The sequence below is a fragment of the Phodopus roborovskii genome, unplaced genomic scaffold, assembly GCF_943737965.1.
Source record: "Phodopus roborovskii unplaced genomic scaffold, PHOROB, whole genome shotgun sequence".
Taxonomy (NCBI): domain Eukaryota; kingdom Metazoa; phylum Chordata; class Mammalia; order Rodentia; family Cricetidae; genus Phodopus; species Phodopus roborovskii.
In genome coordinates, this window is record NW_026126571.1 from 6,166,881 (window position 1) to 6,193,320 (window position 26,440).

A 26,440-nucleotide genomic window follows, 5' to 3' on the forward strand; every position below is an offset into this window, starting at 1 on the left:
AGCTTTACTGAAGGTCTTCTGTATCTTGTGTGCTCTGTTCATGCTTCCTAGAGCCCATCTCCCACACCGGGAGTTCATCTCCAATGCAGTACCAGGCTTATCGTAGTTAATCTTCTGGCTTCCTTTTTCCTCCTTGAGTCCTCATGTATTTCTGACTCCTGTATCCTTATTAGTCATCGCCACTTCCAACTTCTCTTCGTAAAATCCACTCGCTGTTATTTCAAAGGTCTCCGTCACACTTCTCCCCGTCCTTATACCTGGTCCAAGCTTCCTTACTGTTCTTACTCTAACTCCATTTTCCTGTCTCCTGGATTTTCCTTCCTTGTCTCCACACCAACACCAGTTCACTTCATGGCATGGCCAAAAGGAAATGCAGAGATAAAAGGGTTAAGTTTAGGGTAATTTAATCTGAGCTGTTAGATGTATTAAAGACTTTCTCATTGGTGTTAAAAAGCATGATTTAACACAGTGAATGAAATTCTTTGCCACCAGCTCTGTCATGCTTTGGTAAACTGGACTTAAAAGGCCCTTCTTGCACGGGCATTTCAGAAGCGCCAGCTTTGCAGTATTGGTTACCCACAGATCTCCAAGTTCGCTATGCTGTCAGCATCCTCTCTACTCACCTGCCTCTCTGTGTTTCTCTTGCAGGTGAGACAATGCGGATCGCCTCCTCTGAGTTTGCTGATGACCCTTGCTCTTCGGTCAAGCGTGGCACCATGGTGCGGGCAGCACGGGCTCTGCTATCGGCTGTGACACGCTTGCTAATCCTGGCTGATATGGCAGATGTCATGAGACTTTTATCTCATCTGAAAATTGTACGTATGTAGACCTCTTGAAGACCTTGGGGCGGGGTGGGGAGGGGAGCAGCTGGGAAGGATTAGACATGCTCTACTGCTCATAGCCTGATTAAACTCGATTCCTAGTGTAACACCAAATTTTTCTAATAGCGCCTTTATAGCTCATAGAGCATTCAAAACAGATAAACTTCATTTGAGTCATCTCCCTACCTCCAAGCATAGAGTTTTGGCTCTTTGCTTCATAGAGTACATGGCATAGTGTTCTTAGAACAAAAGAGATTGGCATATACTAATTTATTTGTGCAATGATAATATATATATACATATTATAATATATATGTATATGAAATAAAACAGTGTCCTGTTCATATCTATATCTCTTCCCAGAGACTCCAAAGTCCCTGGTAACTGTCACAAACCCTGGATTTTTTTCTCCCAGTCTTTACATGATAAGGGACAAAGCAAGGGGTTTCTCCATGAACCATATGATGGCTGGCTGGGTCTCCTTCTGGGAAAATGCCTGCCTGCTTCTGTTAGGGTCTTCTCTTCTTTGCCAGTGAAGAGAGCAACTTGTGATGGGGCAAAGTGGTAGAGGAGGTGAACACTGAGAACTCACCTCACCTCTTCTGTGTCAGATCTGTTCAACTGGAGAGACCAGGGCATCAGAACATTTAAGTCCTAAGTCTTAGCTGCCAAGAAATCTGTCTAGAATTTATCAGACTGGATCCCAGCATAAGGCCAAAGATTCAGTTTATGTACAACCTCCTCAAAAAAAAAAAAATGTTGTTAATCAGGAATTCTAGTTTTTTTGTTTTTCTTTTTTATGAATTCTGTGACTTTAATCCTAAAACAGGGTGAAACACTTCATGATTTCCAGTCAGCTCCCAGAGAAGCCAAAGAATACAAAACAGAATGTGTTTAGTGGGGAGGTTGCTGTTAATTTTTTTTTTCTCAAAGAACAGGACCACAAATGCTACAGAAGGCTGTTGAAGACTCATGAAGTGCACAGTTCGCGAAGGATCCAGCTTTTCAAAATAAAAATAAAATTAAAATTAAAAAATAGGGCAACAATACAATGTTAAGATGAACTGTTTGGCCACTAGATTCAAGCTAACATGGTTTAATCCCAGTGTGTGCTTCAGCTTGCTGGCTCTTTGGTACCCAGCAGAAATGCTGCCTTCCAATGGATGGTGATGTCCCTGGAGCCTTTGCAGGATGCAGCTCTGACTGGCCCTCCTCCACCATTTGCACCTTTTGTGATACTAATACTTTTTACTCAACTTGTGTGTGGGGGGTGGTCTTCTTTCCTCCCTGTCCTGTTGGCCATCAGGTCAAAGAGGGGAAAGGGAGATGGGGACAGATGTGGCCCATGAGCACAATTGGAGACAGCCTTCCAGGAGACAGATTTCAGTGAACCAACTCAATTTTATTCCAGAGTATAAGGAATAAATAGGATTGGGGAGCCTGGGGACAAACCCTAATTTGCATTAAGTGGCATTCTCCTGTCACATGGCTTAGGAGGTGGCAGTGGGGGTGGGGTCCCGTAGCAGAGCTCCTAGCACAAGCCTTCTCAGGAGGGTCACGCTACAGGCGAATCAGGCATCTGGTTTAGAGACAGCTTTTAGATACCTCCATGCCCATGGCCACTCTGTAAATAAGGGCAGGGAGGGACTCCACTTGCCAAGCTTACTTACTTAGATAAGCTGCTAGGCCCTGGTGAGGCTGTGGCCCTGTCTAGCAGTGTCTCCCAACATCAACTGTGATAGAGAAAGGGTTTTAGGATCCTTACCTTACACACTGCTCAGACTTCAAAGGCAACGTTTGAAGAATAATATTTCTTCTGCCGCAGTCTTTCTCAACAGTGTGTTAATGGGACTGAATTAAAATGATGTATCCCATTTCTCATTGTAGGCAATGCTGGTAGGTAGCCCACACAAGGAACCTGTTCTGTATATTTTTGAGAATTTTATACATGAGTACTGTATTTACATCATTTATACCCTCCTCCTACATCCTCCAACTCCTCTCTTGATCCCTACTTTTTAAGTTTATGACCTTTTCTTCTTTAATTATTCTTGGTGTGTGTGTGTGTGTGTGTGTGTGTAAAAAGATAGGCAGGCAGACAGATAACCTACTATGTTCATTGAGTGTCATTTATATGCACATGTGTTTACGGCTGATCTCTAGGGATTAAATAGCCCGTCAGGGTTCTTGTCTTTGGAGAAGACAATTCACCTGCAACAGCCAAGGGAAATCTGTTCCTCTAAAAGCAGGGTCTTTTGAAATATTCAGGTCGCGTCGAGTCACCCGTGTTGTTGAGATTGCACGGGCGCCACTTCCATGTTGGACACTAAGCAGACACCCTTACCTGCTCTTCTGGCTCTTATACTCTCCCCTTTCTGGAAATAACCTGTGGGTATCCTGTATCTTGGCCTTTCAGCTTTCCCTTTGTGTTCCCTGATACTCAGGTGCGGAGGCTGCAGGTGTGACAGTTGGTGCTGGATAACTTACAGTCACATACTCTCTGCAGTTCGCGCAGTTGTGGATCACTGCATTGCCCTCCATCTGTTGAAAAATAACTGCCTTTGATTTAGATGAGACATAAGCTTCTCTGTGGCTATACAGTTAGCTACCTAGAATTCAGTTAGAAATTATACTCATTTAGGAAGATGGCAGTTAGTGGGCTTTCCTCTGGAGTGATTGACTGCTCCAGACGTCCGTGTCTGTGTACCTGTGCCGGGCCTGGCATTCACGTGACACTACTTGCCTAGTGTACACAAAGCTCTGGTTTACTCCCTAGCACCACATAAACCTGGCATGGGGCATGAATCTTAGGAGGGGAAAGCATGGGGATCAGAAGATAAGGGCAGCTAAATCTAAAGCTTGTGGCCAGCCTGGGATGCATGAGCCTATGTCGCTAAATAAAAAGATAGATTAAAAAAAATACAATTATGCAAATAAGCCCGTCAGTCACTGTCTACAATGCCAGATCCTGCCTCCTGTCTGTGATCAGGTTCCCCCCTCCCCCCTCTCCCTTCTTCCTGCTCTTTTGACCAATGTTATTGACTGATACCTCTCCAGCCAGTTGTAAAGTCAATTGCAGTCTGTCCTCCACACAGCAGTGAAGGAAGTTAAAGGAAAGGATTTAGCACAAAATCATGCAAAGGTCAACGTCAACCCAGCAACGTTAAGCGGGCCTGTCAGTAGTAAAATTAAAAATGATTGTAGCCTAGATAATGCATTTGTTATCAGACCACAGCAGCAGAGGCGGTGGAATGGTGCCATCTTGTGGGCTTACGAGAACTGCAGTTTCTCTGGCTGACATGAAGTTGGAGGCTGTGTCCCCTCTTGCTTTCAGACTAGTTCTGGTGTCATTGCAATGAACTAACCTGTCAAGCCAAAACCCCTGCCAAAGATTGTAACGAGTACGGTTTTTCCGCCTGCTGCCCGGTCTTGTCCTGCTACCATGCCACCAGCCCCAAATAACACACAGAGACTCTGTATTTGATACAATACTGTTGGCCCGGTTACTTGTTACTTATCGGCTAGCTCTGCCTTTAATTATTAACCCATTTCTATGTATCTTCACATGGCCTTCTCTTACCGGGGAGGCGGCTGGCGTCCTGCTCTCTCCAGACTCTCCATCTTGACTCCTCCTTACTACTTCCTATATCCTCCTTGTCTCCTAGTCCCTCCTATCTTCCTTTCCTATTGGCCAACAGTGCTTTATTATTAACCAGTATGAGAAACGTATATACATAATGGCATCTCCCATCATCTCCTCTTTTCTGTTTAAATAAAAAGAAGGGTTTTAACCTTAACATAGCAAAATATATCACATAACAGTTATCAAATAAGAATCACAGTTAACATTATTTAGTCCATTAACATTTAGCAAGATTTAAGAAAACATTCCATCATCTATCCCATCTTTGTGTCTAAAGTCTAACTTATCTTTAATAAAACTATAACCTTAACTATCTGTCTTCAACTCCCTCAAAGACCACAGAAGGATAATATTTAAACTCTAGAAATGACAGAGACAACTCACTGCCTGGTCACCCAAAGTTCTTTTGTAATCTTCCATCTTCAGCCCATAGGCCATAGTGTGTCTGGCAGACTCTTCAGCAATGCAGGAAACTTTAAACTGTCTTCTTGTATTGGCAGTTTATCAGTCATTTTTCTCTATGTCCTGCATACTGTCTCGAAGACTCTTCCATGAAGCAGGATCTCTGTAGCAATGTCCATCTTGAATCAGGAGTCACTTTCCTGTGGGTCCTGCATGTCCAGTTTATACATCACAAAGTCAAACAGTCCAGACAAGAGCAGTATCTTGTCCAAATGGCTAGTCTTGCCATATTGGAAGCAAACGTCATAATGCATTTCTTCGATGTCCATCTTCCTTTCTGGTGCAGGTGGTATTGCCAAGAGCAATTATGTCTCACTGTCACGAAAACCCTAATCCATTTTAAATGCCATATTCTGTAGGTCTTTGAAAGGTTTGAAGAATGCCTATCTATCTCAAATACATCTCTGTATATCTAGAAAACTTAACTAACTTAACTATATCTGACTATCATAGATACTATCTATAATCTGTATTGAATTATACATTACATTTCTAAACAATACTTAAACAAGAGGAGAAATATATATATCACAAAATTGACCTTAAATTGTATCAATAAATGAAAATCCATTCCAAAACAAAGTATTCATATCTATACCATAATTCCCTTTATACCTTTAAAAAGAATTTGGCTGTGATCATTAACCATTTATAACCAAGTCCATTTAAATGAAAACAAACATTTATAAACAATATTTGGGAATTTGGGCGTCGTTCTTTCCAAACTACTTCCTGCTGACAGGGGGTGCTGTCATGGGGGATCCTGAGAAGAGGCAGAAATCCTGGCTGTAAGTCTGCGAGGCTGCTTTGTCCAGCTGTTTTGAATGGAGGATCACCAGCGACTGTTTCAGGGGGCCTGGCTTGCTCAAACCACATTAGTCTGCAAGGAATCCACAGCTTTTCATTTTCTGTGGAAACAAAAATAGAAATCCTTTTCCCCAGTAACTTGTCCTTGAACTTAAATGTTGGAGTCAAAGCATTTTTAAAATATATAAATTGAATTAATCCAGCAGCATTTCCTTTATCAGTTGTTATTTTCTCAGCAGTCAAACAATGTAGAGACAACACAATAGCATACAGTATCCAGATTCTCTCTGAGCTTTTCATCTTTACGTGGCTTTATTATTACTCTGTTTATTTTACTTTTATTTTTTATTTCTTGACATAGGGTTTCACTGTGTAACTCTTATCTGTCCTGGAATTTACTCTGCATACCAGGTTTACTTTGCAAATCACAGAGATCTGCTTGCCTCTGTCTCCTGAGTGCTGGGATTAAAGGCGTGTGCTACAACAACCAGTTCCTCTTTGTCTCTTTAAAACCATTTTTTTTTCATGTCTACGTATATTTTAAAACACACTGTAAACCTTTAGAGGTTTTTCTTAATATGAATCTGTCTTTACTGTAAATCTTTATCTTCATCTGGCTACAAGTCTTTTATCTGGTAAACAACAACATTGCTAAAATGAAAGTCATAGCTGTGTCAGCAGCGGTTTACCAAAGATGGTGGTGGGTACTTTTACGGCCAGCACTGAGAGCTGTGCTCACCGCCTTGGTCTGCGTTGCCACCCAGAAAGCATGCTGCCGGCTTGGAGATGTGGTCACTGCCATTGCCATCTCTCATACACACCAATAAATTGTTAGCAGAGTTTCTTAAAAGCTGTGCGGTTTTTTGCCGCTTATGCTGAGTCAGGAATCTTCCCTTAAAGGAGACACGCGAATATCTGCTTGTCTCTAGCAAAGCAGAGTTCAACCGAGAAAAATGCTGTTACCAAGAAACCTTGCTTGTCTCTGTTCTTTTGTTTCTAAAACCCTGTTTTAAGCTTTTGTTAAATTTTAAGTGGAAGTTCTTATTAACCACGTGGGCGCCATTTGTAACGAGAAGAGGTTTTTCCTCCCGCCGCCAGGTCTAGTCCTGCTGCTGCGCCGCCAGCCCGCCATTTGTAATGAGTACGGTTTATCCGCCTGCCGCCGCTGGTCTTGTCCCGCCACCACGCCGCCAGCCCCAAATAATACACAGAGACTCTGTATTTGATACAATACTGTTGGCCCAGTTACTTGTTTCTTATCGGCTAGCCCTGCCTTTAATTATTAACCCATTTCTGCTGATCTATGTTTTTCTCTTACCGGGGAGCCGGCGGCATACTGCTTTCTTCAGACTCTCCATCTTGGCTCCTCCTCCCTACTTCCTATTTCCTCCTTGTCTCCTAGTCCCTCCTATCTTCCTTTCCTATTGGCCAACAGTGCTTTATTATTAACCAGTATGAGAAACATATATACATAATGGCATCTCCCATCAAAAGATGGCAAAAAAGAACAAAAAATAATTATAAACAAACATGGTGTGTGTGTGCGTGCACGCGTGTGTGCGCGTGCGCTTCCTGAGTAATTTTACTAGTAAAATCCATAGCCTCTGGACATATTGCATACAACTATTTACTTTATAAACTCAAGATTAAAAACACAAGAATCTTCTGGCTAATGGCTACTGAGGGAGAGAAGGCCGGACTTATTCAGATGCAGGTCCTTGATAGATTGCCCATGTTCTAGTGCATGGCTCAAGACCCATGCACACAAGGGCATCACTAAGTGGCTTAAAACAGAGACGCTGAACACAGGAGAGGGACATAGTGAGGGTGCCTGGGAGGAGGTAGAAGCAGGAGGGAGGGGTAGATATGATAAAGATGGGACAAAATAATTCTGTGCTCTTTTCTATCCATTAATTTGTTTTTTACATTCCAAGCCCAGTTCCTTCTCCTCTACTCCTGCTCCTCTCCCCCCACCTCCTACCTGTTTCTCAGAGAAGGTAAGGTGTCTCCCACATATCAACGGCCTAGTTTGATTCCCTGGAGTCTCTACCTCAGTCAGTCTAGAGTTTGTGAGTTTCCTCCACGAGCTTGGTTCAGCTGTCTCTGTAGATTTCCCCATCATGATCCGGGCCTCCCTTGCTCAAATATTTCCTCCTCCCTTTCTTCAACTTGATTCCCAGAGCCTGGTGCTTGCTTGTGAATCTCTGCCTGTGGTTCCATCAGTTTAGTGGATGAAGGAAGGCTCTGTGATGACAGTTGGGGTATTCACCAATGTGATTACAGGGGAAGGCCAGTTCAGGCACCCTCTTAGCTGGGGTCGTCCTTGTGGGTTCCTGGGAATTTCCTTAGCATCAGGATGCTCCCTAACGCCGCCATGATGGCCTCCTCTATCAAGGTATCTCTTTCATTGCCCTGCCGCTCCCGCCCCCCAACCCTGCCATCCCCTCTCTTTAAAATACAGTCACACAACACAGATAAAAGACGGGTTCTGTATTTCTTGCCCTTTTTGTCTTCATCGTTGTTGTTGTTGATGTGACCAAGTAAGTGACAAGCAGCCCCTGGAGGGAGGGAGGGCTTATTTGGTTCTCAGTTTGAGGGGATACCGTCCAACATGGACAGTGAGGTGTGGCTTCTGTGACTCTGTGTTCACAAGTGTGTGCAGCTGCCCCTGGGTCTCTTGTTCTCACATCTCACAACAGGAAGTATGGGGCTGTTGGGAACTTGGGACAAGCTAATAAAGCCTCATACCCACTCCCTCGTGACTGTTTCTTCTGGTGAGGATCTACCTCCTAAAGGTCTTGCCCCCTTCCAAAGCACCACCCTTAACCGGGAGGCAAACATGCGAACTCTGAACCGGGAGGATGGTCCCCTCTGCAGCCACAACAGGTGGTTTGATTCCGGTTTTCTGTTGGCTCAGAATTGAGGATTAACCCCCCACCCCCCTCCCACAGTGTCACCTGCTAATGGCTGTTCTACCTCAAGCATTACATATTATTTTTACACTGTGTGTCAAAATCTGTCGATGTTTGTCCTTTCTGGATAACTCATGGGAACAGAGAGTGAGTTGGCCTCTCATCAGAAACTCCCATTGGCATGTTTTTCTATAAATAGTTCTCCAAGTATCTGAAAGATTGTGATTTATTTTACCAAAATGCCCAACCTCGTCTTCTGCTTCCTACCCAAATATGTAATCATTGGGAAGCATTGCGATTTTGAGCAAATGCCAGGCAAGCCTCTAAAAATTAGTGAAGTCCTAGGCACTCGGAGAGATTGCGCAGTATGTTGTTGTGTTTTCTTTTTATTCTGCTGCCCATACAGCAGTGTTCGTGGCTACTGAGGAGTCCTTTGGCTTCAAATGCATTGCTTTTGGTTGTCCACAGTAAGGCCTCTATTCTTTCATGCATATGCCTGCACGGGCTCTCCTAGAGCATCCTTCTCCTCCTGTGTTGTATTGAAGATTCATGCAGAAAGGTTTGGCTGCTGCTGCTGCCGCTGCTGCCACCGCCGCCGCCTCCCCAAGTTCACGAGGGTGGTTGTAGTCAGTGGGTGACATAGTTCCAAGGCTCAGTCAATACCCTCTTGAGGAATGGATGTGTCCAGCAAAGCTAATCACGTGTTCATCAGACACTATTGAGACTACTGTGCGATAATCATCACTTCTCCTGAAGTTGCTGGGGCCTCCTGTCTTAGCCAGACACCTGGTATGTCATGAAGTCAATTGACACTGTCAGTGTGCTATGTTGATATTCGGGCATTTCAGGATTTTAAAGGAAATCCCAGATTTTAATCAGTGACGGTGAAGAAGGGGCAGCGATTTCTCTGAAGCTCTGATTTAATGTAATCAGATTATATTGTCAAGTTGTTTGCATGAGTGATAGTCTTTTACATAAACTCATCCAGACACATGCACTGCAGGAAAACAAACACTTTTTCTCCAGTTCCAATCTAGTTTCTCTAAAATGAAGTTCCTAGCTGTCAGATAATTTCTTGCTCAAAAATAAAGTAATGAACTGTGAAACAGTAAACAGTCAGTTTCTTAAGGAAGTCATAATTTCTCAGTGCCCACTGGGGTCCAAATAGAATTCAGATGCCCCATTGTTTGGGAACCTTGGCGACACATGGAGTGATGGCTAATACTGGCTGTCGACTTGACACAACTTGGAAGGGGAGACCTCAAGTGAAGAATTGGCTCTAACAGAGTAGACTATGGATGTGTCTGTGGGTGTTTTTTATAATTGATAACTAGCATTGGAAGGCCTAGCCCACTGAGGGCAGAACCAGCAGACTGTGAGCCTAGGATCAAGCTAGCAAGCACTGCAGCTTGCTGTACAGGAACAGACCACATGATTAATAGTTTAGTGGATTTTTGTCTATGGTCTGTTTCATAATTCTGCCTTGAGTTCCTCTCTTAGTTTTTTTTTTTTTTTTTGATGTGGACTGTAGTGTGTAGGGTAAAGTTAACCCTCTCCTCCCCAAGTGGGTTTTGGAGAATGTTTACCACCTCAATAAAAGCAAGCCGAGAGCACAGTGTAACTTGGTGTCATCTATTTTAATGTGGTCTGGTATTGTATTATTTCTCAGTGCCTTTTAATTCTGGAACTCCATTGCAGATCATGTGCCTGGATAAGAGGAAACTTTCTTGAAAATATGGGTTCAAACAAAAATCAGTTTGATCACACATCCCTAGCCCCCTCCACACCTGTAAACTTAAAGTTTCCATGGTGAATTTGGATAGCATCCCTATTCCCTTCCACAGTAGAAGATTTACCCTTTACTCAGCTGGAAAGTAGCACCAGATCCCCAGTGGCCAGTAAACATTTGAGAGAAGGGCATTCATTTGCTTTGTAGTAGAAGCCACTTTCCTTTCTCTAGTCATCCAAAAAGAAATGGCTCTTTTCAAAACTAAAAACTTTGTTCTTAAATTAATTTTAAGTCCACAAAAATGCCTAGTATCTGCCCTTCTATTTCAATTCTTCTCGTTTATCTATCTGTGTGTCTGTCTATGCATCTATCTATCATCTGACTGTACATCCACCCACCCCTGCCATCTCTTTTATCACTGACATTGACAGACAGACACACAGATCAGACTTTGGTCCCATTTCTCCCATGTTTATGGAATGTGGTACATATTTTGAGCAAGGCTTCTCCGTGCAGTTTTGACTAGCGAAAACTTCAGACCCTTCTAGGATTCACAGCAAGCGTGACTAAATCCACCTGTACACAAACAGGCCACATGATTAATAGTTTAGTGGTTTTTTGTCTCAAAAGTACTTCATTAAATTATATGTTTCATAATGATTACAAATTCTAAAGGCCATGTGAACTTTAGAGAAAACAAGTAAGGAAAAAAAATCATGTGTAGCACAGTGAAATAAATATTCTAAATTGGGCTGACTAACCACTGGTAAGAATCATGGGGTATAGTATTATAAAACCATTCCTGGATTTAACACCCTCTGTGATAATTATTCTTTTCTATCCTTGGAAGCAGATTTTAATGTCCCAAGGAACGATTTACATTTTACAGAAGCAGCAGGGACATCTCAGCTGCCAAGAGAGTATACTCCATGGTGCTGTTGATGGCAAAGTTTAAATGATTATAAATCTATTAGAAAGGAGGGGCATTGCTGATTCATTATTGTATAGATTCAAGGCATGAGTGTCTCATTAATCTATGCCAGTATGTTAAACGGGCCATTCTGCTCAAGAAACTGCGATTTGATCTGAGTGCCCAAGAACACCCCACAGCAGCCTCCATTCAATTGTGTTTCATTCTTTTCCTTGTGTGTTGCGAGAGCTTGAACAGAGTAGAAAAGGGTGACTCTGACTAGTCAGGGTTACCATTTCGGATGTGTATAATTAGGAAGGGGATTATGCAGAATTTCTGTAGATGAAAGTGACACTTTTTGTAGACTCCCAGTTGAAGCCCAGTAGCCACGCATTCATTATTATGGGAAATTCCTGCCAAGTTTTCCTTACTGAATGAGGTTGCCTGTCTGGTGAATTGAAAGACTCCATCACACCTCTGGGATAACAGTCTTGCTGACATCTGTTATCACTGGCTTATGTGCTCTGTGTTGTTCCCTGGCCCGGTGACAATTGATAAGCACTCTGTCTCAGTCACCTGTGTGAGTATGTCTCAAACAGAACCAAAGTCCCATAGTTCAGGATGGAGCACATGCTACTTTTCCTGGCTGTGTGCACTCATTTGTATCCCAGGGTTACAGAGCCACAACCTGTTTATGTATACTTGCTTTGACTATGAAACATCCCTGCAGCCTACCAGCATTCTGATCTATGATTCCCGCATTTCCCATCATCTTTCAGAACGTGGATCTTTCAGAATCCACCCGCCTCTCTCAAGAGCCTGCATTTGCCCGGTCTTCTGTATCTGGATCCTTTCACATTTTTTAAAACTCGTTTTTTTACTTAGTGTACAAGACAGTGCATTTCATTATGACTCACTGGCACAGTATATTATTATCCCTTGTTCTCAGCTACCACTGTCCCGACAGACCCTCCTCCTTTGTTTACCAAACGTTTCTGTGAATTCATCTCATATATATCTAATTATCCTTTGTTGTTCCCCTTCCCCATTCCGTTTCCTCCTCAAGTGATCTCCTTTTTAACTTTCTCTCTCTCTCTCTCTCTCTCTCTATATATATATATATATATATACACATATATATATATATGTGTGTTTACATGTGTGTGTATGGGGTCTTTATCTTTTTGTATCTGCATTCTTCCATGGGTATATTGCCACTAGCCTCTAGGACCACACGTGCAGAGATACATGCCATGTTTACAGTGTACTGTTCACAGGAGGCGTTCCCTCACCATATTAAAATCCATGGAAGCATTCTGGGTGTCCATCTGCAGGTGGACAGATAAGGAAATGTAGAAAATGCACGAAATAAAACTCAACTCGCTGTAAAGAAGAATGGTGTGACATTTGCAAGAAAATATATGGAGCCTGAGGTTTTCAGTTCACAGAAAATGACCCAGACTTCCTTCTTGTTGGAAACCTTTTTGACTTTGCAAATCTGACACTGTCTTGTGGCTTATTCACCGTGGCTTATTCACTGCGGGCTGTGTTCTTAGCTTATCTCTACGAAGGCATCACCAGACAATGGCTTTGTGGATTTGTGGATTATTCTATTATAGTGTCTTTCTTTAAAGTTTTTAGATATTTGCATAAATCTTTGGCGTTATATATAAAACATATATCTTATCATGTTCACCTCCATTACCTTCTCTTGTCTCCTCACAGTGACCACTCCATGTCCCCAACTGCCCCACCCTGAACTGCCATGTCATCCTTTTTAATGCATGTTATCTGACTCACTGAGAATCAAGTTGTTCGCATGAACATGGTGGTGGTGTACTTATCTAAGAGCACCTATTGAGCTGAAGAAAATATCTTCCCCTTCTCCAACAGCCCTTGACCGCCAGTCGGGGAGGAGACAGGCCTCATGAGTTCATCCCTCCATTCTTGAAGGAACATTAGCAGGCCTGACATTGTATGGGTAACTGCAGATGCTGTGAGCCGAGTCTTGTTTAGAAGGCAGCATGATTTGACAGCTTTCCTCCCCGTCCTCCAAGTCTTACATCATTCCTTCTCCCTCCCCTCCTGCAATGTCCTCTGGACCTTGTGGTGTAATACGGATGCCCCAGTTAGGGTGGGATGGGCTGTAATCACCTATTCTTAACACTTTGTTTTAATCAGTCCACAAAGGTTACATGGAAACTGTTACCAGTTGCCGGCATTCCCTCACCATATTAAAATCCAGGTTGTTTGATAGCTGTGGAAACCTCAGTGCCTCCAAATACATGGCATATTATACATGAGACAGTTGTGGTGAAATTGATAGTTAGGGTCCAGCGGGACCAGGGAAACCCTATTGAAGGAGATAGTAGGAAGCTGGAGACACACATACCATTAGGTTGGCATGGTTGCCGTCATTCTACCCGCTGCCATTCCACTCTGCTGGGCGCCACCTGCAAGGGACAGCAGAATTTGAATTCCAACTGTCTCCAGATGTGTGCTGTCTCCTCTTTACATGGCAATGCCAAATTGTGTATCCCAGCTTGAGTCCCGGATGTAGAGGTCCTGACAAGAGAGACTGAGGATTCCGTCCTTACAAATTCCTCAGCAGCGCTGGAGTTTCTGCAGCCTGCCAGAGCTGGAAGAACTCGTTTTAAAATTCTATACCTTTTTTTCCCCTGTGTGTGTGTGTGTGTGTGTGTGTGTGTGTGTCCTTGGGGTTTCTACTTTATATTGGAAGTCTATATTCCTTATGGCGGTCATAGTTGAGTAAAAATATATCATAGAGAAAAATTGTGTGTGCTTTAGGAGTTCAGTCTCTAGTTTCATTTACATGAAATATTTTTAAATTATTTTTTATATGTGGGGGGATATGTGCATGCGAATTCAGGTACCCGTGGGTAGCAGATGTGCCAGGCCCCCCAAATCAGCCATTATTGATGGTTGTGAGCAGGGGGCAAAACTCAGGTTCTCTTCAAGAGCAGTATGTGCCGTTTGCTCTCAACTCAAATATTAAACATGCTGTAAATGGTAAGTTGTAAAGAAAACATGAATACGCATTCACATCGAAACAGTAGGCAAAAGCCTACCTAGCCTGTAGTCAAAAATATCATGTTGGGGAAACATTACTTTGACCACAGGTGATTATTTGGTTTGCATGTCTAATACTTCAGCACCATCTTCTAATTAGTATGCCATGCATCTTTTTTTATTTTTATTTTATTTCCAGGTTGAGGAGGCTCTGGAAGCTGTCAAAAATGCTACAAATGAGCAAGACCTTGCAAACCGCTTTAAGGAGTTTGGAAAAGAAATGGTGAAACTGAACTATGTAGCCGCAAGGCGACAACAGGTGGGCAGGCTCGGGAATATTGCTGGGGGCAGGGGGAGCTTAAATGACCGCGTGTCTCTGTGCATCTGCCTGTGACCAAATGCTGCAAGAATGTCTCACAAAGGCTGTGCCCTGCTTTCACCATCACTGCCTCGGCTCGGGGCCACAGGCACCGTCCGGTTGCTGCCCATGAGTAGATCACAGAGTCCCAGTTTTCACTGATGAGAACAAGGGTCCAGTCCCACCACACTCGACCCTTTGTCCAGTGCATGAGGAGCTCCGGATCAAACAAACAGAAAGCAGACTGGGGTATGGTACTGTCCACTCTCTGGAGCCACTGTTTGCTCACAAACTAAATCTCTTAGGTCTGTGTAAACCAGAAGGTGCGTACACAGGATGCAGCACACATACACGCAGCAAAACTTTTATAAAGAGAGCAGAAGAACGTACGGACTGAGCAGCCACAACAGTGAGGACAGATGACCTAGGGTCTCTCCCGTGTCTCCTCTGTCCAGAGATAGACCCCACCTCTTAGTTTTAGCTGTTTGCTGCGTGCCTTTGGAGTTCCCAGAGAGTTCATTGCTCCCAGAGAGTATCGTTGTGTTCTAAAACACAAACAAACAAGCAAGCAAAAACGCCCCTGTGCTGGGAGCATCTGTTACTGTCTTCTTCACCAGCCCTCTCGACTACTCCCAGAATTCTTCACCTTTGAAGGAATGTTACAGGTCTCTCACCTACTGAAAAGTTGTATCCCACAACCGCAGTTGAGTACCTGCTCTCTGTCTGGCCACAGTGATGCTGAAATTACAAATATTCTGTATGCAGTGGGCACTTAATCGGGTGCTTAGTTGGTGTAATTGTCTTTAATTTCACCTATGTAAGTCTTTGTTGCTTGCTGTCTGTCCAGTGTAAGTCTAGTGGGTAACTGCTCTTCCGTGTATGTGTGTGTGTGTGGGGGGGGTGGTGAGATGGCTTTCTCTCAGTGCAATAACTGATTACAGTGCTTGCATATCAGAGAACCAAGAGGGAGGCCTGGAGAGGGAGGCCTGGAGAGGGGGGCCTGGGAGAGGGAGGCCTGGGAGAGGGAGGCCTGGAGAAGGGGGCCTGGGACAGGGAGGCCTGGAGAGGGAGGCCTGGAGAGGGAGGCCTGGAGAGGGGGACCTGGGACAGGGAGGCCTGGGACAGGGAGGCCTGGAGAGGGAGGCCTGGAGAGGGAGGCCTGGAGAGGGAGGCCTGGAGAGGGAGGCCTGGAGAGGGAGGCCTGGAGAGGGAGGCCTGGAGAGAGGGGCCTGGAGAGGGATGTTAGATGGAGATACACGCACCATGGAATCTGGTCTTGTTATACAGTGTTTGGATCTTACTGAAAGCAGGCTCAAAGTATAGTATCTGTGTCATAAGCTTTTCACTTTAGCATCATTCTAAATATTTTGCTAAAACCAGAAGCAGAATGGAAGAGAAACAGTCAGAAGGAAGGTGTTATGTGGAAACCATCCAGGCAGTGGCGGTCTCCACGAAGGTGGAGGAAGTATGTAGGGGAAGAAATACATTTTGAAGAGCTTTGTCTGTTTCAGCGGTGAGAAGTGCATGATTGACAGGAATGAGTTTCCTACGGAGCCCTGGTGTAAGCAAATGAGGAGAAGACGGTAGTTTGATTGACATGAGGAAGATTGAAAGAGGCCTGATTAGGGCTAGAAATCAAAGTGTGGTATTTACAGGCATGAGTTTGAGATGCTTAAAACATCCACACGGATGTATCAGCTAGAAGGGAACAGCAGGCTGGAGACTGGAACAGCCACACGGATGTATCAGCTAGAAGGGAACAGCAGGCTGGAGACTGGAACAGCCTGGGAGTGAGGAGCTGGTATGAAAGCACTAATGATACAGACATTCCTATGAGAAATCTAAGAAACACAGCTCAGGTTTTTCTCAAAAAAAAAAATGCCTCGTTTCTAACTACCTGCTAACTGAGACTTCTGTAAAATTTAACAAAAAAGGGATAAAAAAGTACACTGCGGGCATTTCAGCATATAACCCTTCCCTCCTTTACCACAGTCGCTGCAACTCTGCCATTGTCAAGTGCACGCCATTATTTGCTTTCATCTTTTCCCCGGGGTCTTCATCAAAATCAGACGTCACACATTCTAGGCGAGGGCCCAACCAATATTTACCTAATGGTTTGTCCTTTTAAGAAACAACTTACTTGCCACTGAATGGGTATGCAAAATGACTCATTCAGTTCCGAATGGTTCCGAATTCAACTTTGATGCTTTCCAGTTTTATGAATAAAGAACATTGTCTCAATCACCCTAATTTTTCAATATATTTTCTAGATACAAATATTATATATATATATATATATATGTGCACATATATACATATGTATGTATGTATGTAAGTATGTACACACACATTCGGAATTCACTTTATGGACCAGATACTGAGGAATTAGTAAGGTCCTTTGTGGCTGTTCAGGAGTTCCTATTGGGAGAGGGCTCTGATCATTGCTGACCACAGTGATTGCATTGCAATATTTACTACTTATTTTGTTTTTACCCTGGGGTGCTCAGATAATCACGTCCAGAGACTGTGTTTGCTGGCATGTATCTAACTATGCTTAAGCAAAAAGGAATGTATGGTTCAGTTGTTATTTTTTGTCAGCTAGTACAGACTACTCCAGATGTCCCAGATAATGTGCTTTTTTCAGAATCACTTTAAACTGCAAAAAAGAAAAAAAAAAAACACATTATTCATTCAAGAGCATCCATGTGTTCCCTAACAAAATGAGCACATACAAATAGACCCTCAGCACATCAGATATCATTCACTGACATTTAACAATTGAGAGACTATACCCCTAGACTACTCAGTTGATAAACCTACAGGGCTCTCAGCGAACAGCACCTCCTTCAGCATTTCCAGGAATGGTGAGGACAAACCCAGATGTGCTGTTGAAGCTGAAAGGAAAGCGACTCCCCAGTGGTTTTGTTTTGAGAAGAGCAGATCACTGTTGGCCTGTTATTCAAGTCTTTCCATTTGATGTTTGATGGGGCTATTGAAATGGCCTAGCAGTTAAGAGCTCTTGCTACTCTTCCAGAGGACTGGATTCAGTTTCCAATACTCGTGCCAGATGGCCCATAGCAGCTTTTGGCTGTAGCTAGGGGATTTAATGTCCTGTCATGGTTCCCAAAGGCACCACATATAACCCCCGGCAACACGCCCCACAATACACATCAACATAAAAGTGAATCATTAGAGTTGATGACAGGCTTGCCGTTAGAGACGGTTAAGTTACAGTGAAGCGCAACTGATACAGGAAGCAATAATCAATGTTGACTTCCCTGTGTTATAAATGTAATTAAATGGAAGCACGCAGGTCTGGGTTTCCCGCTTGCTGAGAACAAACCCTGTTTGCAACCCATATTCCTTCAGTGGTTTTTGTGTAGTAAATGCTCTTAGCTGGTGGTCACTGTGCTGATGATTACAGAGCAATATCAGGATAGACAGGGCCTGTTGACATGAGAGGTCTTACGTAGGAGTGAAGCATGCTTACAAAGTCACTACGGCGTTATGCCATGGGCTGCTGATGATATGGGTATGGGTGCAGGGTGCTGTGGAGGAAGGAAGCTGTAGGCTTTGGTTAGGAATTTTGTTTTAAATCCGCAGCCAAGCACTAGGCGGAGCTCTGGGAGTCCTCCTGATAAAACAGGGGAGGGTTTGTACAAGCTATGGGGGGAGGTGGTCAAGGTCATGATGGAGGAACCCACAGAGACAGCTGTACTCCCTGCGTGGGACGGACCTAGGCCCTCAGCATGTGTGTGACAGTTATATAGCGTGTTCTGTGTTGTAAGGACTGTCCCTGGAGCTTAGCTGGCTTTTGGCAACCCTTTTCCCATGCCAGTTACCTCGCCCAGGCTTGATGCAAGGGGAGAAACTCCCTCCTACCTCAACCTGATGTGCCATGCTTTGCTCATGCCCATGGGAGACCTGCCCCTTTCTGAATGGAGACTGAGGAGTGTATGGGGAGGGGAGGATGAGGGTTGGGGGGGGCTGGATGAGAGGAGGGAGGGTAAGCTGTGGTTGGTATATAAGAAAAATGAAGACAATGTTAATTACAAGGTGAACCAGGTAGGCTGGACCCTGTCATATGATAGTGCACATTGAACATCAGCCACGGACTTAGACATTTCGTGAAGAGCAGTTGAGAGTCACTCAGGCAGCTACCTGGCAAGGAGGTAGTTTCTAATGTCCACAATGTGTCCGTGAGCCTGAGACTCCAGTTCTCCTTGCAGACACCTCCACACAAGCCTTACGTATGCTGTGCTTTTTCACAGGAGCTGAAGGACCCTCACTGTAGAGATGAAATGGCCGCTGCCCGTGGAGCCCTGAAGAAGAATGCCACCATGCTGTACACGGCTTCCCAAGCCTTCCTCCGCCACCCAGATGTTGCTGCCACCAGAGCCAACCGCGATTATGTATTCAAGCAAGTGCAAGAGGCCATAGCTGGGATCTCCAGTGCCGCTCAGGCCACCTCACCAACCGATGAAGCCAAAGGCCACACAGGCATTGGGGAGCTGGCTGCAGCCCTGAACGAGTTTGATGTAAGCACCTGGCTGATACCCATAGAGTGTGCACTTCCCACACACACGTGTGCACTCACACACACACACACACACACACACACACGGATAACTTACAGGCACACATAATAATATATAGTGATTTTGCTCTCAGAAATTTTTTGACAGAAAGATAAACTGTATTGTGTGTATTACTGTTGCTGGAAATTTGAAATGTAGGGAGAACCTAGTATACTAATCTTTAAAGGTTATAACAACCATGTTTAAGAGGTCTGATCGTGGATAGGTAGAAGGAATACCTCACATGTCATTCGGGTAATCAGTTTCATGGGATAAACATCATATCAGCTGCCGTTAGATTGCATCTATACCGAGTCTCAGTGGGAAATTTCCCTCGCTAACTTACGTTTACATAAGTGACAAGTAAACCCTATTATTACCCTGAACACTACTTAGGTATGTAGTCTTTCAGTGCCCCCTCTGGAGTGTCAAATACAAATCCCATAAAAGACTTACCCCCTGTATTTGTTCTTGTTGATGGAATATCCTAGAAGGGGACACAGGAGACTTCCTTTGCCCCGACCCTGCATGGCCTTGCCATGTAAGTGCATGAGAAGGTGTAGGCATCAGCAGCCAAGGATGTTAGCACATCTCCAGGATGCTCATCCGCACAGTCATTTATCCCCTGGCATGTGATCCTGCATAATGAAAAAGGCATGGAGACAAACCCGCAGCCTCTTGAATTCATGGGTATTTTATTTCACAGTATAGATGGGGATTGCGGGATGTCCTCCTCCTACAGCTGGGGGCAGCAGAAAAAGGATAGAACAGAATTCACAAGAGAAACAAGCTAGGTTACTTAGAAGCTGCTAGGACAGATGTGGGCTTTTTCTTGGGGGAGTAGGCATGAGCTTCTGGCAGCAAATGATTCGCTAGTGGCAGGAAGGGAGGATCCCGAAGAAAATAGTGGGTGCCTTAGGTGTGATACAGAGAATATAGTTGAGGAATAATTGGAATACTGGGGATTCTGGAGGTCCTGAGATCTCTGTGAGTGTGCAGATGTACACATTCTTACACGTGTACACACGTTCGTAAGTACCTGTATTTGAACTCACACCATATATATGACTTTAGAGGTTTTCTTTAAAAAGTTTTTTTTAAATATGTATATGTTTGTGCATCTCTGTGTGGGTGTGTGCATGTGAGTGTGAGAGCCTGCAGAAGCCAGAGGAGCCCGATTCCCCTGAAGCTGGAGTCACAGGCAATTGAAAGTACCCAGCATGAGTGCGGGGAACCAAACTTGGGTATTCTCCAAGTGCAACATGCTCTTGTAACTGCTGAGCAATCTCTCCAGTAATTATCAGGTGTTATGTAAGAAGTAAATCTGAATTTAGTAATAAGTTGAATGAATTAATTACAGAAATGAGCACTAGATACTGAAGATGGAGGTATCTGTCACACCGGGTCCTGCTGCCCTTCAGCCCCAAATAAACACACAGAGACATATTACGTATTAAACTGTTGTCCAGTCGCATAGGCTTCTTATTGGCTAGCTCTGTCTTCATTCAGTCCATTACTGTTGATCTATCTATTGCCACGAGGCTGTGGCTTACTCATAATCTGGCATGTTACTCCTTCTGCAGCATGGCGTCCCTCTGCATCCCTCTCTCTCTCTTTCCTCTCTCCACCAGCTTTCTCCTGGTCTGGTAGCCCTGCCTATCTTCCTGCCTGCTATTGTCGAATCAGTCTTTTATTCATCAACCAGTAAGAGAAACATGTATACAGAAGGACATTCTCCATCAGGGTACTGTCTACCTCCGTGTGCAATACTTCAGCAGGAAGCTCTCAATTTTTAGAAAAGAGTAGCAGTTCAACATAACATTTGCAAAACTTTCATGAACATCAGTAACGCTGTTCACTTTAATTTTGTTACTTATTTTAATTTCCTCACATTTGCTAAAAATACTCAAAATGTAGATGTGTAGTGCCAAACAAAGAAGAATAGATTTCCTCTGTTGAAGGGCAGGTTTTATTCTGAGGTGAGGAATTCTGTAACTCAGGACAGGAAGACTGCTGACTCTCTCAGTACTGTCCAGGCAAGAGTGATAAGTATTCTGAGGGACTTTTCAAGCTCATTGAAGTGATGGGTAAGTTTTTTTTCTTTTTTCTGGAGTAAGAAAAATGAATAAAACCGTATGTTATTAGGGAAAAGAGTAGCTCATGCATGAAGATACTAACATGCTGTATTGCTACATTAAACATATTGAAATAAAAACATCTCATTTTTAAGACAGTCAAAAGTCACAAATAATCTGAAATGTAGCAATATTTTTAAAATAGTGCAATAATAAAACAGCTCATAAGGGATTTATTACTTAGTGAAATTTGATCCCATCCTTTTTACTATATAATAATTTCTTTTGTGATTGAACAGTAAGCAGCGGAAAGTAGTCAGATCCTGACAGAGAACTCCCTGACTTTAGGCCCGTCATCTGCTGCCACCTTCTGTCCAGCAGTAGGATGGCTCTGAGTCCCTTGGTTCCCTCTTGGTGACAGACCATTTTCAAGAGCAGCTTCACCAGTTACGTCTGTCTTCCACTTTGAAGCATCACTGTGGTATCACAAGAGGCTTCAGATCCATAAAGTCAAAGTTGAGCTTATCCCGGAAGTCTCAGATACTGAAGTATGTCCACACATTGAACCTTTAACGCCTTTCGTTTACCACAATGCTGACTTCTTGGTTAGGGTGCAAAGGACTTTGGGCAATTAGACATGGGCAGGGTGACTGATTAATCTACTGATTAATTTCATTAGTTCGTAAGTTATATATTAATTCATTTCATTGGTCACAAAGTTGACTAAGGATATTATGCATTAGTGAAGCAGCTTTTTGTTATGTTAATGACTTATACCAACCAGTGCTTTATCATTAATGCTTGTTTGTTTGCAAGCACTGAAAATTATGCTCCAGTGACCCAGGGCTTTACATTTGATTTTTTAAAGGCTAACAAAAGAATAACTGGTGTAGCTGTCTGAGCTGCAGCCCAGAGCAACAGCTGTCATTGGTGCAGCCTAATGGTTGCTCCCTAGTGAATGAAATGTGTTTTCAGAACTTGCTGGCTAGTACTGATGTTACTGTTAAATGTTTAAAGAAATACACTATAACTAATTACTTGTATAGTTTCAATCACCTCTTATGCCAGTACACCTCAATCCCTTACTATTTGAAATTCTTTCACTGAAAACAATAGACCGCTTCTCTTCATGGAACAATTATAAATGGGATGGAGGGTTTGTTTGGTCCTTGTTATTCCCCAGGTATTCTAACTCGAAATTGATTTAGAATTTATAGGCATCTTCCCTAAAAGACACATGCTGTTTACAGAGTATGTTAGTCAGCCTCCTGTAACTGTAACAAAACACTTGAAGTCATCTCCATAAAAAGAAGGGAATTTTGGGGGCAGCAAGTCGTCTCAGTTGTTAAGGGCACTAGCTTTTCTGTCAGAGGACAGAGTTAGTTCCCAGCACCCAAGCCAGGTGAGTCACTACTTCCTGTACCTGCAGCCCCAGGGACCTGTTGCTCTTCTGGACTTTATAGGTACACACACACACACAGCATACACACACACACATACACACACACATACACACACACATACACACACACATACACACACAGCATAAACACACACACTCTCTCACACACACACATACACACACACAGCACACACACACACACTCACACACACACAGCATACACTAGTACGCACACATGGAGTGGGCGGCTGGACAGAGACAGAGAGACAGAGAAGCAGAGAGATTAAAAGAAAACTAATTGTAGGTTATTTTGGCTCCCACTTTCAGAAGTTTTAGTGCAAGACTGATTAGATGCTTATTGGAGCCTATGGTGAGGCAACAAAGAATGGCATGAGTACAGGATGGGAGAAGATGCTCACCTCGGCGTACGTGAAAGAGAGGGGAGACCAGGGTCCCAATATCCCTTTAAGGACATACCCACCAGCTCCCATCAGCACTCTCAATGGGTGTCTCAACATTCAACACACGATCTGTCGAGGAGACTTATCCAGATCATACCACAGATACCTAAACCATGGCATCTCGCTGAGTGACAAACTTTACCGCCCTGTTACTGACTTTCCCAGCGATATGCAGTGTTGATAAATGACCAAATATCTACTGAATGCCATGGCAGTTGAAATAGTTAAATCTCTGCAGTGCCGAAGTGAGACGAGCTCTGTGAATACGAGACAGAGATTCCTAGTCCATATTTCTTTTGTCTTAAAATTGAATTTGAGAGGCAATCTGTATTAGTAGTTATGAATGTCAATTTCAATTTTTATGGGACGTGGGATGTAAATGTGGCTTTAAAAGCTTATTGTTATGTCTGGAAACAGTTTCTGTCAGTAAACTGCTTACTGTACAAGCATGAGGAGTTGAATTCAGAAGCCAGCATCCATGTAAAATGTACACTGAGTACACTACAACTTCAGCACCATTGATGGGAGTGAGCTATGGGTGGACACGGGAAGAAGCCGAGGGCTTGCTGAACCCCTGGTCTAGCTGATCCCCAGAGAATGACTGACAAAGATATCAGATGTTGTCTGGCCTGAACATTCGCCCACACATATGCAGACTCATCCATGAACACACACACAACAACCTTATAGATGCATAGGATAAAGGAAAATTGATATTCATACATCCATCTGTTTAAAGCCATAGGATTGGTCGGTAATGGGTAGTTATAATTATCCATTCTGTCACCACAGCCTGCTTATAGAAGAAAGTCAATGAAATGATTGACAGAAAAAAAATAATCAAGGGTCCACAAGCAGTATTGTAACACTTAGAAACTGTCAAGAGAGCCTCTAACCATGTGATCACAAAAGCACAATGATTGCTGGTCAATGGGAAAATCATCAGGGTTTCAATTGTGGGAACTAGTGGCAGTTAATTCGGTCCTGTGACACTGTCCACTGAGGAGTTCTGCACAGAATATATTTAACAGGTAATGACTTCTTGTGTGCTAGTCAAATTACAAGGCTAGATTTGATGGCTGGGAAACTTTTGAGATGGACATAACCGTAGAAGACAATGCAGGGTTTTCTATTACCAAGTTGACCATGGTCCTGCCCATGACAGGGGAATTGCTCAATTCCCAGCACCTAACACTTTCTTCTGGCTTCCACAGGTATCTACACTCTCAACCACAAATATGCAGGAACTAAAAAGTGAGATATGTAACTCATACCTTATTTGTATTATTTTAAATGGAATCATGAGTAGGATATTGGCGTCCCCCATGCTTAGCTTCTCCCATGTTACTTTCTTTTCCATTTGTCAGATGGATAATCTCTCATTCTGACATGTTCCCTCTCTTCTTCCCTTGCTCCACGCTGTGTGTGCCATTCCTACACACACACACACACACACACACACACACACACACACCACACCACACACACCAAACACACACCCACACAGCACACACACCCACAGCACACACACACATACACACACACACCACACACCACACACACACCAAACACACACCCACACACCACACACACCCACAGCACACACACACACACAAACATACACACACACACCACACACCACACACACACCAAACACACACCCACACACCACACACACACACAGCACACACACACACATACACACACCCACACACACACACCACACACCACACACCACACACACATACACACCACACACACACACACACCACACACACCACACACCACACACCACACACACACACCACACACCACACACACACACCACACACCACACACACCCACAGCACACACCACACACACACACACACCACACACACCCACAGCACACCCACACACGACACACACACACACCACACACACCCACAGCACACCCACACACCACACACACACACACACCACACACCACACACACACACATACACACACCACACACACACTGCATCCTTGCAACTCCTAAAGAACCTGTGGGTGATTTTTTTTTAGTGCTTTCTATCATCTGTTATCTCTTTTCTTTCTATTTCAAAGCGTGTTCAGTAGGTTCTGGGCTGTCCCCTGTCCCCTGACAGCCCACAGTCTCAGTATGCCACCTCTGCTCTGGCCCCTCCCTGTCTGGAACAATGTCCCAAATTGCATCCAGCACTATTTTCACTCATAAACTCTACGAGCATACCTTTCAAGATTTTGTTTTGCTTTTGTTTTGCTTTTCTATACAGGGTTTCTCTGTGGCTTTTGTCAAGATTTTCTTTAATGCTTCCACCTTGGGAGGAGGGAAAGTTTGGTACTGACCATGCAGCATCTTGCTTTGTTCTGACTACTGCTGTGCCTTGTAAGATGCTGTCTGCAGTGGAGAGTTTGAGACAGTATATCCTCAGTCACGTAGAACTGACTGTTACCTACACATCCCAAGTCCACACAAATTGTCCTCCTTAGAGATTATCATACCCATTCTCATTTTTGTTTCTGTTTTCTCAGTGATTTTTTTAAATTCTTGATTACACTGAAATTTGTGTTTCGGCTTTCTGTTCAGTGGATATGAGTGCTCGGGACTAAGTATCAACAACAGAGACAGACCACGAAGATAAAATCAGCTTTGCCTGAAAAGAACCAGGGACCTGGGCTGAGTATAATACTGCAACAGTCCACTGGGGGTGGGGTTGGGGAGCATTGCTCTGTCACAGTCACTGACCAAAGGCTATCTCTGCTCTGAGCTTCTCTTAGGGGACATAATTGTTATCTAGCTCCATCCTAAAAAAAAATAATGTGGTTCAGTACAGGGTTTCCATCCCAGGAACTTGTTTAAGGAATGTGCCCTTACAGAATGCAGAATAGAGATATCTGGATGTCTATGACTATTCACAAGTCCAGACTAGATTTTGGAGATTCAGAGTTAGAAGATAGTTTCATTAAAGAATGGAAATTCTCTCTGGGTAAGTGAGATCTGGGGCTCAGACACATGACCTCAATGTTTTCTGTTGGAAAAGATGGATGGTTTTGTTTCTAAGACCGAGTGCATGTCATACAGGTACTCTGGTCCCTCTAGGAGCTGTGAACCAAAGCTCTGGACAGATCAGGGATTCTAAGAATCTCTGCACTTGGAATCTCTACAGCCACAAGGAAAGATGAATGGATTTCAGTGGAGATAAAAATCCATTTTACAATAAGCTCCCTTTACAGTCTCTTCTCGGGTATA

At 43.7% G+C, this 26,440-nt stretch overlaps 1 protein-coding gene across 2 annotated transcripts in view; it reads left to right on the forward strand.

The window, feature by feature from the left end:
- Positions 1-26,440, forward strand: part of Ctnna2 (catenin alpha 2) — a 1,034,505-nt gene that overhangs the window by 278,102 nt on the left and 729,963 nt on the right. For both annotated transcript variants that reach the window (XM_051202772.1, XM_051202773.1), the window contains exons 4-6: positions 649-815; positions 14,514-14,633; positions 18,944-19,210. In XM_051202772.1, the coding sequence (XP_051058729.1) occupies positions 649-815; positions 14,514-14,633; positions 18,944-19,210 (554 nt within the window). The remainder of the gene's footprint in view (positions 1-648; positions 816-14,513; positions 14,634-18,943; positions 19,211-26,440) is intronic.